At 39.6% G+C, this 14,686-nt stretch overlaps 1 protein-coding gene across 1 annotated transcript; it reads left to right on the forward strand.

Moving 5' to 3' along the window:
* Positions 1-3,405: 3,405 nt before the first annotated feature.
* Positions 3,406-11,130, forward strand: rnf141 (ring finger protein 141). Its single transcript, XM_071525992.1, has 6 exons — positions 3,406-3,628; positions 4,575-4,775; positions 8,568-8,676; positions 9,441-9,622; positions 10,659-10,766; positions 10,978-11,130. Exons 2-6 carry the CDS (start codon positions 4,639-4,641, stop codon positions 11,126-11,128), a joined length of 687 nt encoding a protein of 228 aa, XP_071382093.1. The 5' UTR covers positions 3,406-3,628; positions 4,575-4,638; the 3' UTR covers positions 11,129-11,130.
* Positions 11,131-14,686: the final 3,556 nt, after the last annotated feature.

Here is a 14,686-nt window from a genome sequence, read left to right on the forward strand (position 1 = left end):
TCATTTTGGACTACTGCTGGGTGTTATCTTTTTATGGAATTTGAAACAATCCATATTTTCTTGGATTTTTCAGAGATCTATGTTTTCAGTGTGTTGTTCCCTATGGATTAAAATTACCAATCTGTATGGAGCCTTTATACTTACGTTTTTTTTCCTAAGTAAAAAAATTAAATAAAAGTATGTATATAAAATTGTTAATACTTTGCTGGTATCAATGTTTTTCTGAAACAGGAATGCCACAGAATTTCAGCTTTAAAACATTTCAAAATCTTGAATCTAGTAAAAGTACTATTTGCCTGTCGTGTTTTTCTTCATTCAGAGAGACAGATTTAGGTTGGATCAGAGAGACGGATTAAATTAATAGGTTATTGCCTTCAGTACTATTGTTCTAAATCTGAAAATGGATGCATAGATTCAATGCTGCACTATGCAACAATTTTCCTCATACTGATGCACTGAAAATGGAGCCAAAATTAACACAATTAGAATTATTCATATTTCTGTGTGAGGCAAAAAATCAAGGATGAAAGGGTTTACTATATCAGGAGTTCTGGATCATTAGACTGACTTGATGTGTGATGCGGGCAGGAGCTGTGAGTAGCTGAAGACTAGCAAGCTCATTTAAAGCCTGTTAAGACTTATCCAGTGGTGCCATTGTGAACCACTGCCTGTCTAAAAGGTTATAAGGATGAGAATATACTGCAACAAATATTATCCTTAGTCCTTCAGTCATTATTTTCTTGAGAAGTGAAAAACATCTGCCAGTTGATCATTTCAATTGTTTCCAATGCATATTAACAATCAAGCAACAATATCTGGAAACAAAACATATGACTTCACTTGTATCAGGACAATGTCACCTGAGTCCTGGGAAGTGTTGAAACAACTGCACTGGAAAAAAGTCACATTTCTCACTTAATTGGAAGATTTTTTTTTATTTCTCTTGAGAATAATTAGATTTTACAGGTCAGGACTAGACCAAAAAATGTCATTTTCTTTCAGTGTAAAAGCACTGAATCCTGTCCACATCCTTCACAGCTCCACATGTTACTTCCGGTCTTGTACAATCCTGTTGCAGAGGGATTTTCTTTTTTACGCATTAGGTCATGTCTGTTGAATCTCATATGATATATTCTGTCGCTTAGTGTCAACTATTTCAACTACAGCTGACTTTAGTTTGATATTTTATGAAGTGTTCTTTGCTGCCACCTGCTGGTGATTTCAAAGGATGAGCAAAGGGAGCCTCAGTTCTCAACACTGGACTGAGCATGAAGACCCTCCTGGACTGATGTTGGGTCCATAGCAACTGATAAAGTAATAACTGCCTGATAATGCAATAATTTGTCAAAATGTAACAAAATGCCCCTCTTATTGGATTGAAAATGTAATAAAACCTGATAATGTAACGAATCGTCAGATAATGTAATAATATCACATTATTACATTATCCGCTGATTATTACTTCATATGGGTTGTAACATGTTTTTAACTGATGATGTAATAATAGTATTGGCAAATATTGTGATATCTTGTAAGAATAAGATGAATGTAATAACTCCAGTTATTCCATAATTAGTCAATATTATTGCTGCATCATCAATTAAAATAAGTTTCAGCCCTTATAGAGTAATAATTGCCAGTTGATGTACTAATGTGATGTTCTATCTGTTTTTTTATCTGGTCATTTATTACATTAACAGGTTTTATTACATTTTCAATCCAACAGGAGTTGCATTTTATTAAACAAGTAATTACCTAATTGCAGGTATTACATTATCATTTGCTACAAGTCTGGAGCCTCTTACCCTCTATCCTTTAGGTCCTTTAGATCATCTTTTCAAGTTTGAGAGTGTTACAGGTGTCATTCGTGCTAGCAGGGATTATACCTCCTCTCTGGGTGAGTCCCCATCATATCCTCTGCTTGCCAGTGTAGCAGATGGCCTGGCTGCAGAGCGGGCCAACCCAAAAGTGAGCTCTTGGACAAAATATAGAATTTCCCCTGGAGGAGAGTTCAATCAAGTTCTCCAACTCTGCTATAATAACGATGCTTCATTATGAATTGGGGATTGGGGTGCAGAACTGGCCTCCAGCCTCTTTTTTTACATACATACTCTCCAAACACACACACACACAGATTGCCTCCATTTACATTCTCTTGGTTCAACTTATTTTTCACTCTCTGGTTCTCCCTTTTTCTTTTTCGAAAACATCAGATCAACGTCCTAATTCTTATTCCCAGTTGCCATCTTCTTGGATTTGCCTGCTCTAATACACATTTTATAGTTTCTTCCTCTCTCTTCTCGTGGCTTGTCTCGCTGCTCCAGCTTATTCTCTGATCTCTTCCTCCTCAATTGTATTTCCTCCTCCAATCTTTCCCTGGGTGGCCCTTTGTAAATGATTTCTGCTCTCCCCTCCTACTAATCCAATGCAATTCCCCTCATCCTATTCCTCTACTTGTCACATTCTCTCCTTCCTCTTGCTTATTGCCTCCTCCTGCCTCTCCTCCTGTAGCCTCCCTGTCCTGCTGCAGCCGTGTGGAATCCAATTCAATCTCCATCATCTTTCCCTGTGGTGTAGTGGTAAATAAAGAGCTGGGTGAACTCTGACCTCCAGTCAGCCACCAATATAAACAAAAATCAATTTATGGTGTTTTCCCCTTAAAGGGCCCTTTCCTACTGTTGGTTAGCTTGAAACTGTTTGATATCTCTTAGTATGATGCGTATGAATTTTACATCAAAGATTTATGCCAGCCAAAAAAAGGTGGGTAGTCTCTGTTCTGCAACTGGGGGATCCTGGTGGGTCAATGGTCTAAGGTAGTGGTTCTCAACCTGGGGGTCTGGACCCACCAGGGGGTTGCGAGATAATTTAGGATAGGAAAATAAACATATTTCTGCTTTACAAATTTATTATCATGTCTATTTTTTCTTATTTTTTCTCAATTTCTTTCAGTCACCCTTCTCTCTCCCAGTCTTTCCTGTCTCTCTCCACTTTCAACTGTCTAATAAAGGCAAACAAATCCAAAAGATAATCTTAAATAAATATAATTAAAAGGTGCATGAACTGAGTTTAAGTTGAATTTACCCTCCTCTTCATTCCCTAAAGACACATTGCATGTTCCTCTTATCTATCCTGCTTCAGAGGTTAGACCTCCCGTGTCCTGGGCTGGGCAGAGTCTGACCCGTGACAGGGACACAATCATTCAGCCAATATAGCCTACTTGTCTCATGTCTCATGTGGTAAAACTTATTGACATTATCTCTATGCTGAAAGCATGGTTTATGGTATCCAGACTTGGTTGGTGGGTGTGAACTTCGCCCTATCAGACAGCTTGTATGAGTCAGTCATGTGGTGACTGGATTTGATAACAAGCTAACTGTTGAAATTCCTTTTAAAAGGACAGATCGATCCATTGTGCAGTTGCCTCGATAAAATCAGCCCAAAAAGAATAGAAAAGATGACGATTCACAAAAGAAGATAAGCGCCAACAGAGCGGTCGAGTGGTGAACGGTTCAACATTTCGTGACGTCGTCGACCGGCGACGGGTTCCCTTCAAAACAAACACCAGCTAAGCTAGCTGTGAAGTTTAGACGCACCTCCCACCAGCTATGTTGACTGACTGCAGTGCTTGGTAAGAAGCCATTGTTTCTGATAATGGTCTGTCTTTTCAGGGGGCTCGGCTTTTTCACCCACCGTGTTTTGTGTGGTTAACGGCGAAATAATGTTGCTGCTGCTCGTTACGAAGCTCGTCAGCAAAGCAGTAATGTTAACGTTACACGATTGCTAAAATTAGCTAGCTAGGCTTGTTGATGTTGCTCTTGGTGTACGGCAGATAGCAGATTTAATCATTGTAATATAAGGTTCCCTTAAAAATGAGTTATCGAAATGTGTTCAAGAGAAGGATGATGTTAGCATTCATTTCAGTGACGGAAGTATGTCGAACAACTAGCACTAATCAGCTGTCACATTAGCTATTACATAATGCTAATCAATACAGTTCACATGCAACTTCTGTGTGTCCCAATTGAAGCAACTATCTGAGTTTCTGTTTGGAGTTTGTTAGGTGGTCAGCTACAGTAGTCCACTGAAATAATCCTGCTTTTTATTGACACCTGATACTTCATTGCAAGAGAAGTGCTAACCATCCTGCACAGAAACAAGTGGCAGTTGTTGCTACTGCAGCTATGCTGTAAAATATGAGTACCTAAGAGGGTTGGAAACTAGTAGTCAACGAGATTGTTTTTGAATAGAATAGGATCTCCAAAAGTGATGGGCTACCTGCCAAAGTGGCTGCTGTAGAGGTCACAAACTTGTACCTCCAATTAAAATCCCACACTGGTACCAAGATTCAGTTGGAAGTACAGGGTATTACAAATGAGTAGCCCAAACCAATCAAATATAATAGAATAGAAGAATACAACATCACATTCATGTACATCACATCAATAAAACAAAAACATCACATCAATGTATGACAGTCAATACAACTTATATACAGTGTACAGCATACATCAGTCACAGAGAAGGGTAGTTAGTAAGTAATAACTGACTTGCAGCAGTTCATTATTTCCCACTAGGCTCCCCAACACTGAATGAGGTGCGGTCTTCTGCGAGTGCTGTTGTGTGAGTGCTGCAGCCGGGATGGGCCAGCAGATCTCAGGCCAGGCGATGATGACCCGTCTGCCTGAGAAGCTGGTGAAACACGCCGGGCTGGTGCGCGACAGCGGCTACCTCACCTACGAGGAGTTTCTGGCAAGGGTGGCCGAACTTAACGATGTGTAAGTCTGACACAGTCTGTTCAATAGTGCAAACATCTGTTCAAGAGGCCAAAAATTTGTGTTTAATAGTGAAAATACGTGTTCAGTAGTGCAAACATGCAGCTGAGTTTACTTGCTCCAGCTTACTATGGTGAAGTGTATGGAAAGCAGAAGAAAGAGGTTTGCTTTGGGGGGAAAAAACAAAATGATTATAAGGAGAGTTTTAATAAATTGACTGTGAGGACTCCTAGCATTTTGGAACATACAGGTAGGAATATGTGTCTTGAGTTGCTAAAGAATAGCTGAATGCCATGGAGTTTTTTCAGCCTAATGTAGACTATTCTGGTTGAGAGCTAAACTCTGGAGAGCTGCGATAGTATTCCACCATCTAGGATTTGACCCAGCCTATTCCCCAAACATTAGGCCCCTGCCTCTGCCGATTTAAATTTAGCCCAGCTCTCAGAGATAGGAAGTGAGAGGCAGGATAATGTGGTGAGTTGTTAAAGAGAAACGATAAAGAGTTGATGTATGGAATGTCATGCTGCTCAATCTTCAAAACAAAGAAGTAATTTGAACAAGCAAAATAAGAATTTGTACACCAAAACATACAAACATAAATGCTAATACATGATTGGCTCAGTTCTGTTGACCACACAAATAAGAGTAGACTGTTGTTTATTTTGGTTAGGGTTAGGGTTAGGGTAAAGGAAAAATTCACAATAAAAAAAAACAGCTATTGGTGATGCACCTTGCATTTATGGGTCCATTTTGTTTATAACTGGCTAAACAAAGACACTTATATTTCCAGTGCAGCTGCAATGGAGTTTGATAGCAAAAATGTTTTAGCGATGTAAAACACAGTAGACATCAGGTTTTGGTGTCAGTCCCTCAGAATCAAAGAGCGAGGGCTTCTTTCTAGACTCACCATTTTGCACCGACAATCATACAGGGAGAAGTCCATCATATAAGAGGAGAGAGAGCAATTTCTCCACTGACAGTATCCTCAAAATAACTGCTGGAACATCACAAATTGATGGTATATTATAGTGTAAGATTATCCGAGGGTGGATTCTTCTTTTAACCCTTCCAACTTCTATATTATACATCAATTAGCGGTCCGGCAGTTGATCGGACACCAACCATAATCGGCCGATAAACATTCTAAATAGGTCATCGGTGATCGGCTGGTTACCGCCCAACCAAAAAAAAACATTTCACTTGCCGGGTCAAGAAAGCCATCAGATGTATGCTGTAAAAAAACAAAGTATGAGCCAGTTTGCAGTCGGCGAACATCATTACCGTAGGCATGCCGTCCATCTGGAATCAACAGTTCACTTCTGATGTTGTTTTGAATTTCACAGCCTGTGATCATGGATTGGAGCCAATTAAAGTCAATGAGTAGCTTATATAAAGCAGTGATTCTCAACCTTTTTCATATCAAGGACCCCTAATTTAGTCCACATTAGGGCCACGGACCCCCATTTGATGAGATTTTGTCTCTTAAACCCAAATCTGAGAATATTTTTATCATCACTTCATCATCAGATATGATTTTGTCCAGAATTCCATGACTGTCTGTATTGTAGGCAGAGAGATAACAGTGAAACTATGACCAAAATAATCATTCTTCTTTATTCTCTCTCTTGCGTTAACTTTGTGTAAATTAAATAGTTATGAAGTTTAAAAATTCATCAATTTGCTGGGGACCCCCTGGAACCCCCCCAAGGACCCCTGGTGGTCCCCGGACCCCACGTTGAGAACCACTGATATAAAGCACTTTTAACAGACACACAAAATACTTTACAGAGCAACAAATGCCATAGATAAATAACATAAAATAATAACATGAGAGAGCACACATCACAAATTGTAAGATATGAGGCCAGAGAGTGTGTGTGTGTGTGTGTGTGTGTGTGTGTGTGTGTGTGTGTGTGTGTATTGAATGTCATGCTTCGTGCATTGACATGTTCAATTATCTGGACAAAATAGAATTAAAGGATTTTATGTTTACATTATACGTGTGTGCCAGCGGATGCCGCGGGAAATCTGCTGTGGGTTTAATAAAGGAAACGCGTGTCTCTCCAGTGAAAGACAATTAGCAGTGGTCCTAACTACAATATACATAGTTGTTCTGACTACAGCCTATCTAAGGACATTATAATAACAAAGGTAAACGGTTTCAATTTTGTACAGCCTGCTCACTAAATCAGAAGTGAATGATACAGATATGAATATGAGTTTTGATTGACTCATCTGCTGACGCAAGAAAGATGTTCTGTTCTCTGGATCAGATAATCTATGACACACCAGTACAGCTTGTGGGCACGGTGCTACAGAATAATACAGAAAATAGCTGACGACAGTGTGTGACCTATTCATGACTAAGGCTTTGTGAGAGACTCATATGAATACAGAAACATGCTGAATTTTTAATCCCTTCAGCGGTGGCTTCACGGCACGATACAGAAATTGTTTTTTTTACTTTGCAAGTGATACACAGCTTCACTCCAATTCCACTGTTCTGACTGCACAGTTTCACCGTGTTGGAGTGCGTACTGGCTGTTATCAAAGGCTGTTATTGGCTGTTATCATTCGGGGGGGGAAGGGCGGGGCGAGTAGCAACATGCAATTTGCAGTGGCAAATTGGCAACAAAACAAAAGTTCAAAAGGTCCAGTTGCCTAGCCAGTCAGCCATGCTGGTGAATGAATGCTGAGTTTTGTAATACAAGCCTTGATGATAACCTGGTGATGAACTGTGCTGGGAGCTTGATTTCCTTCTTGATAAATCTTGAAGAAGTTTCTTAGAGTTACAGTTAGGACCAGACGATATGGACAAAATGAATATCACAATAATCCAAAGAAATTATTTTGATATCTATCAGGTTAGTATTTTAGGTTTAGGGGAAATACGGTTTTACAGGATAATTCTGGCCTTTTTTCAGCCTGCCCTCGCTCCCTTCTAAAAAAAAATCCTGTAGATTTTTACATGCTATTATTTCATTTCATTTCAAACCTTTATTTAAACTCGAAAAACCATTGAGGTTGCCCTCATAATTAATGCACACATTCAGAAAGCCCTCATTGGCCGATCGGGGAAAGAGTAGATGTGTCTGTGACGTTATGTGAAAATGTAAATATTGGCACAAGGAAGTAGGCAAAACACCGTAGCAGCTGAGCTGGATCATCAGAATTCTGCAAATACAAAAATCTCTTAACATTCACCGCTGAAATCATCCTTTAATTTTGAGAAACACAAAATGCTAAATGTAGGACCTTTTTAATTTGGATATTTGTACATGTGCTGAACTTAATAGAACTCCCATTTTAGCAAATTACATTGGCTTCCTGTCAAATTCAGAATTGATAGATTTTATTGCTTACCTTTAAAGCAGTGAATGGCTTGGCCCCTACCTACATTATTGAACTTTTCTCCTAGTCAGAGCGCAGTGTTAGATGAGCTGACAAAGCTCTTTTAACTGTCCGTATGTCAGGCTGAAGTAAAGAGGTAATAGAGTTTTGAGTCAATATATCTCAAAACTCAATTTTATAACCTTGCGTTTTACTGTTAATTTTATTAGGTCTGTATTGTTTTATTTGCTTGTTTTATTTAAATAATGTCTCCTATTTGCTTTTGTCTGTTTTATTTTCTGTTTATTTTCTTTTAATCTATGTAAAGCACTTTGTAACATTTGTATTGAAAGGTGCTATATAAATACAGTTTACTATTAGTATTATTTACTGCTTCAGCGCACATACGATGCAGTGTGGCTGGTAGGGTTGAACATGCTCTCTCCTCTGCTGGGTGTCTCTCAGTACGGCCAAGCTAGCTGCTGGACAGCAGAAGCACCTGCTGTTTGAGGTGCAGCCAGGCTCTGATGCCACGGCGCTGTGGAAGGTGGCCGTCAGGATCGTCTGCACCAAGGTGAGACCATTGAACTGCGGTTGGCGAGGCATTCACACACACGCGCCAACACGAGCATCTGCCCACTCTTTGATTTTGTGTGTGTGTGTGTGTGAGAGAGAGAGAGAGATGAAGAGTGAAGGCATGCTCCTGCACATGTGTGTGTGTGTGTGTGATTCTGTTTGAGGTTGTGTTCAAACATATTCTTGAGTGTGTATGTCAATTTATTAGGGTTGGGCCACTTTATCAGTTTGCCGATATATCAAGCAGATGTTGGCCTTTTATGAAAAATCTGATATTGGCCAGTCAGTGTCATCCACCTCTGATATAATAGGTATGATGCAGCTCGATTGATTACTGGTTGTCTATGGGAAGACCTTAATCTGTATTTATTCTAATGTAAAATTTTTATTGTATTCCACACAAGTATGCATGAATAATTTATTATCATTATCCTGGGTTTCAGTGGAGAGTTTTAGTGTCCGATGTTCTGTGATGTTTCAGTGGCTTTTCCATCCTGCCAAGAATACAATTCAGGTGGAAACCCTGAATACTTGTGATTGAAGTTTTTGGCATAAATACTGTCAAATTTAAAGATATTGAATATCGGCCCAACATATCGGCTCTTGACAGCTTCAGTAAAAAAATTATTACTACTTCTCCTACTACTACTACTACTACTTCTGTGACTTCTGTGTAAGTCTGTGACTGTGTGTGTGTGTATACAGTATTAGCGTGTCTAGTATATTGAGTCACGCAACTGCCTCTATTCTATTTCCTACCAGATCAATAAGGAGGACGGCATGGTGGAAGCATCACGCATCATGAACCTGTACCAGTTCATCCAGCTGTACCGCGACATCACCAGCCAGGCAGCAGAGGTGCTGTCAGCAGGGGGCGCCACCGAGGGGCCGTCAACACAGCTGCCCTCCACAGACTCCTGCCAGGCCAGCATGTGGATGGGCAGGTTGGTATAAATGAGTCTCCTGCAGCACTCGATAGTCAAGGCAGGCAATAAAGCATCATATTGAATTATTGTCCAGGCAGGGCCGGATCTGCGATTTCTGCCTTAAGATGATTATCCCTTTTTTTTTTTTTTTTTTTTTTTTTGTCTGTCTGTCTGTTTTTTTTTTTTTTTTAGCCATAACTATTATGCTGCGTTCATGTGCTGGTGGGAAGGTCTGACTTCTGGGACTTCCATGTCGGCTGCTAAACAGCATTGCATTCACGTGCTATTTTGCCGTAAATTCAAACCCGGAAGACAAACGATGAACACATACGAAACTGCAGCTTTACAAGTTGGAGAGTTGTTCAGTTTTGATGGAGGTTTGCACTCTACTGAGTGCCTTCTGAGCCATGAAATAATACGTTTGCAAATTATTTCATTATATTTATTATTTTGGCAAATAAACACTATTGCACCGCTACGATTTAAAAAAAAAAAAATTTTTTATCCTAATACAGCAGCTGCCCCACGCTTCTTTCCCACTGCTGGAAACAGAAGATGATGGTGCTGTTTTCCCCTTTTCTGTCCCCAACCAATTCATCTTTAACCCCTCAATTGTTGAGTTTTTTTTATGATATTGGTTGTTTTGCATTTTCCCCTGCTTCAGGCTGCGTTCTCAGTTGTCCTAATCAAATAATGCTAAATTTTTCTCACCTGGTGGGGACAGTAGTTGCTTTCACGTGTGGATATTTGACAGTTCAATGGAAAAAAATGTGAACAGGATGAACCTCATTTTTAAATTCATGGGCATTTGCTGAGCCCCCGTTAATTTCTGACATTGATTGGCAGTTAGCTACGTTATCCCACCAAGCCACCGAGCCCCCCCTGTCTGGGTCAACATGAAGTGTTTCATACCAAAATGAGATTTCCTCCAAAAGTGTCACCTACTTACAAACGATTATTGATGTGAAAGTTTGACCCACTATTTATTATTATCAAAGCGATAAGCTATCTTGAATGAAACCCTTGGTATCCTCCACTGTCTGTTCCCATGCAGGGTGAAGCAGTTGACTGATGAGGAGGAGTGTTGTATCTGCATGGACGGCAAGTCTGACCTTATTCTGCCCTGTGCACACAGCTTCTGTCAGAAGTGCATTGACAAATGGTAAGATTAACACACACACACACATGCACACACACATCTATATCCTGTGGAGAAATCTTATTAAGTTTGTTCCAACATCTGTTGTATTGCCTTGTAAATCATGTAAACATTAGTCACAGAAAAACATTAGTCTCCCTTGATACAAACACGCATAAACACCGACCAGTAATTGCATACATTTTTCTTCAACCAATTTCTTCTGTTTTTGTAGGAGCGGGCAGAGCCGAAACTGTCCGATATGCCGCCTGCAAGTGACCGCTGCCAATGAATCGTGGGTAATGTCCGACGCCCCCACAGAGGACGACATCGCCGGCTACATCCTCAACCTGGCCGATGAGGCAGGCCACCCACACAGGCCTTAACACCCAACACACTGAGCCGCTCTGACAGGAAAAATCAACCCAGTATCAACTAAGTAGACTTCAGATGTTTCAACATGAAATGTCATTGAGGAAAAAAGCTAGCAACGCGTAAGAAACCGGCCTGGTTTCTTAGTTATTGTGTTAGGAAGATGAAACCCTGTCTCTTCTTAAGGCCTTCAGATCGTCTCTGCCCACCCTCTCATTGCAACCCATGTAGAGTAGATGTGGTGCTTTATTGGAACTGTATGTGTGGTGATACCTCGTCTAAGTGGAAATTATATATTTATAATATATTATAAGTTATATTCTCTAATTCAGCAAACAGAATAACCACAAGTACAAGTCTAAAGTTAATTTTGGGTTGATTTAAAGTTTAACCAACAATGGGATAAGTAGACCTGAGCTGGGATTACAATAAGAGTCCTGATCCAAGGACAGTGTTGCCTTTCACATTACTGTGAATGAGACAGATGCACAGACAAGGGAAGTGAACTGAGGTCAGCACTCGTATTCTGAGAGGTTTGATATTTATGACTGATGCGTATTAACATTCTTAGAGTAGAAGTGCTAATCTGAGATCACCCAATATGCCCCGTTTTTGCCAGAATTTCTGGCCGCGCTGCAAAGCCGAAGCTGATCGTTATTTTCCACCTTAAAAGCTGTTATATAGTCAGTCAGTGTAATGTAATACTGCATGTTTATATCCCACATGACATGCCGTATGAGCCGTGTTATGTGCACCTATTGTAAACTGACTTTTAAGGAGTGAATACTGCTTCTGATCCAGGTCAGGACCTGACATTGTGACTATCACAACTAAATTGGTTGTTGCTTTTATGGATTTTGCTCTCTGTGGCGTCGTCTTCACTGTCGGACATAACCACTATTTGTCTTTTTATGTTCTCATCTTTTTTTCTACTTTTCCATAATTTTATTTGAGATCATTTTTATCTGATTGCTGTAAAAATACTGTGGTTTCCATTCCCCAAACAAATATATTTCAACCACTCTTGTCTTTGCTCTGCTTGGTAATGCGTAACCATAGAATCTAATCTCTAATAATTGCACTTTGAAATATGAATAATTGATGTTTTGAAATGGGCAGCTTTTCAGTTACAAATGAGCTCATGTAGAAATGCATTATGTAGAACTTTAAATCATGTAGTAGTTAAGTTTTAACTAAGTATTTCAGGAAATGTGAAAATGTATTGACCTTAGTTTTTATCAGGATAATACAATTTTCTATTTTATTGAAAACTAATTAACATTATTAAGGCGGTGGCGATAAGGAATGCTAATTCTCACCTTTCTATTATCTGATATTCAGTTAATTAAACAGGTTTTGCATATGGTAGGCATTTGTCATCAATCTTAATAATTTGTTGGATGATGTTTTAAAAAATGTTTCCAAGTATGAGATACTAATGACACAAGTATTACATTGTGGTCAACAGTAACTAAATCTAAGCATTTTAATTCTACACATTAGCCATTTACTAATTAACAGATTGTTTTCTAGTAGAAACAGGGTTCTCCGCGCATCTTCCAGCAAAATGCGGCTGAATCAGGTGCTTCTCAGCTTGAGGACAGCAAACGTCCAGAAAACAAAAGGGACTGGAGCACACCGATTGATTCACAGCCTTTAATTGTGCAAACAGACTAACGTTTCGACACTACTGTGTCTTCATCAGAGTCAAAGTGGACAAAGACATGAGGCAAACAACATATATAATCAACCTAGACCAGGTGTACAATTATCATTGGATAATTGGTTGAACAGGGTTTCAAATCTATTGGATAATGAATCCAAGGGTGGGAGTTGCCATAGTCAATGTCCAAGTCGAAACATTAGTCTGTTTGCACAATTAAAAGCTGTGAATCTATCAGTGTGCTCCAGTCCCTTTTGTTTTCTAACAGTTTGTTTTCTCGTCATGTAATAGACCATGAAGATGTGAAAACGAAATTTTACCAAAAGTCATTTTTGGTTGTCGATGTTGACAAATCGCACTTTGGAACCTTACTGTAGCTTTCTGGGTCTGTCGGGTCTCTGAGTTAGAACTGTGCAGCGCAACAACAGACAGGTTTGTACCTTTGGAAAGGCAGCAGAGACCTGTGGAGAAATTATCTGACACTGTAACACCAAGCACACCAAAAGACATACAGCGGTAGAAGGGACGTCCTGCACTAAATTTTTTTTAAAGATTTATTTTAGGCATTTTATGCGTTATTGACAGACAGGGTGAGAGAGAGACAGGAAGGTATGGGAGAGAGAGAGGGGAGGTGGACATGCAGCAAACGACAGCGGGCCGGACTCGAACCCAGGTTGCCGCGGGAAGCACCGAGCCCTATGTGGCACGCGCTCCGCTCGGCGAGCCACCGGGGCGCCCCGTCCTGCACTAAATTAAGCAAGAGTTTGTTCCACAGACTGAGGCCAAACACGTCTAGGGGTTCATTTAACAAAAATGTTCTTCCACTTCAACCTCAAATTCTCCTGTATGGTAATTTAAAAAAAATATATGATTAAAAATATAGAAAATTATATGCAGCACCCATGATGATAGAAATTAGCTGTAGCACTTGATATATCACAGAAAATTTGAGAAAATTAATGTTGAATTTGGTCATTTTTTCTTAAAACACAAACTTTTGAGTCTAAGCTCAAAATTTGTGCAAGAACTTTATTTTTTAAGTTAGGTCCCTGAACTGGAGCACATAAGCATAACTGCTGTGTAATGTGATGTTGCAGCTTTAGAGCGGTAACATTTACTCTTACTTTATCATTCTGGTGAAATGACTGCTAGCATTTGGTTTTTTTTTTGGGGGGGGGGGCATTTCATTTGCAATATAGAATGCCTGAATTAGAATCAATATGACAACTAACATGGAGGTGTAAAAGATTGAAACCTACCATTCATACTGTATTATCCTTAATAAAGAGATATTCACTTTTTGCACTTTACCGCTTTGTGTTTTGTTAAATTGAAATAAGGTTGACACCACTGTGATGACTTCACAATATCATAACGCTTGGATTTAATAAAAGATAAGTCGCACAAATATAATTCAAGTGATATAAAAAAAAAAAGACTGATCCATCTCATCATGTGAACACTGCAAAGTAAAGCGTATGTGACAGGAACTTAAATGCTGTCATGCAACAATGAGGAAACATCTAAACTAATACCGGAACATCTTTTTCAAGCCTGTACTATGTAATTACAGTGTTACACCACTAGGTGGCCTGCAGCTTGTACAGCACATGTACTGCTGTTCACTCTGATGCAGCCAGTGTTCACCATCGCAATGACGCTGCTGTAAAACTGACTGAATCAGGGTTGGGTATTAGAAAAATGTATTGCACTGAAATTGCCCTTTGATCAAGATGTCAGGTTGTGTTAGTTTTCACAAAAATCTGTCACAATTAAACAGTAAAAAACGGAGCAGTCCTTCACATGTTCAAGCATGAGGGCAGTGGGAGCATGAAAAGCACCAGGCTGGAATTTGGTGGGGAAATGTGTGGATGAAGTCAAAAAGTTTCCCCCTGCACCATGGCCAGCA

The sequence above is a fragment of the Centroberyx affinis genome, unplaced genomic scaffold (assembly GCF_046629955.1).
Source record: "Centroberyx affinis isolate AG114_WGS23_722 - 3 ecotype Tasmania unplaced genomic scaffold, CSIRO-AGI_Caff_v1 ptg001376l_1, whole genome shotgun sequence".
NCBI lineage: Eukaryota > Metazoa > Chordata > Actinopteri > Beryciformes > Berycidae > Centroberyx > Centroberyx affinis.

Bases quoted from the DNA above. Each gene is read 5' to 3' on its own strand.
- rnf141 (XM_071525992.1), top strand. From the start codon at position 4,639: ATGGGCCAGCAGATCTCAGGCCAGGCGATGATGACCCGTCTGCCTGAG. The intron at 4,776-8,567 runs GTAAGTCTGACA...GGTGTCTCTCAG, and splicing joins GTGGCCGAACTTAACGATGT to TACGGCCAAGCTAGCTGCTG. The intron at 9,623-10,658 runs GTTGGTATAAAT...GTTCCCATGCAG, and splicing joins GCCAGCATGTGGATGGGCAG to GGTGAAGCAGTTGACTGATG.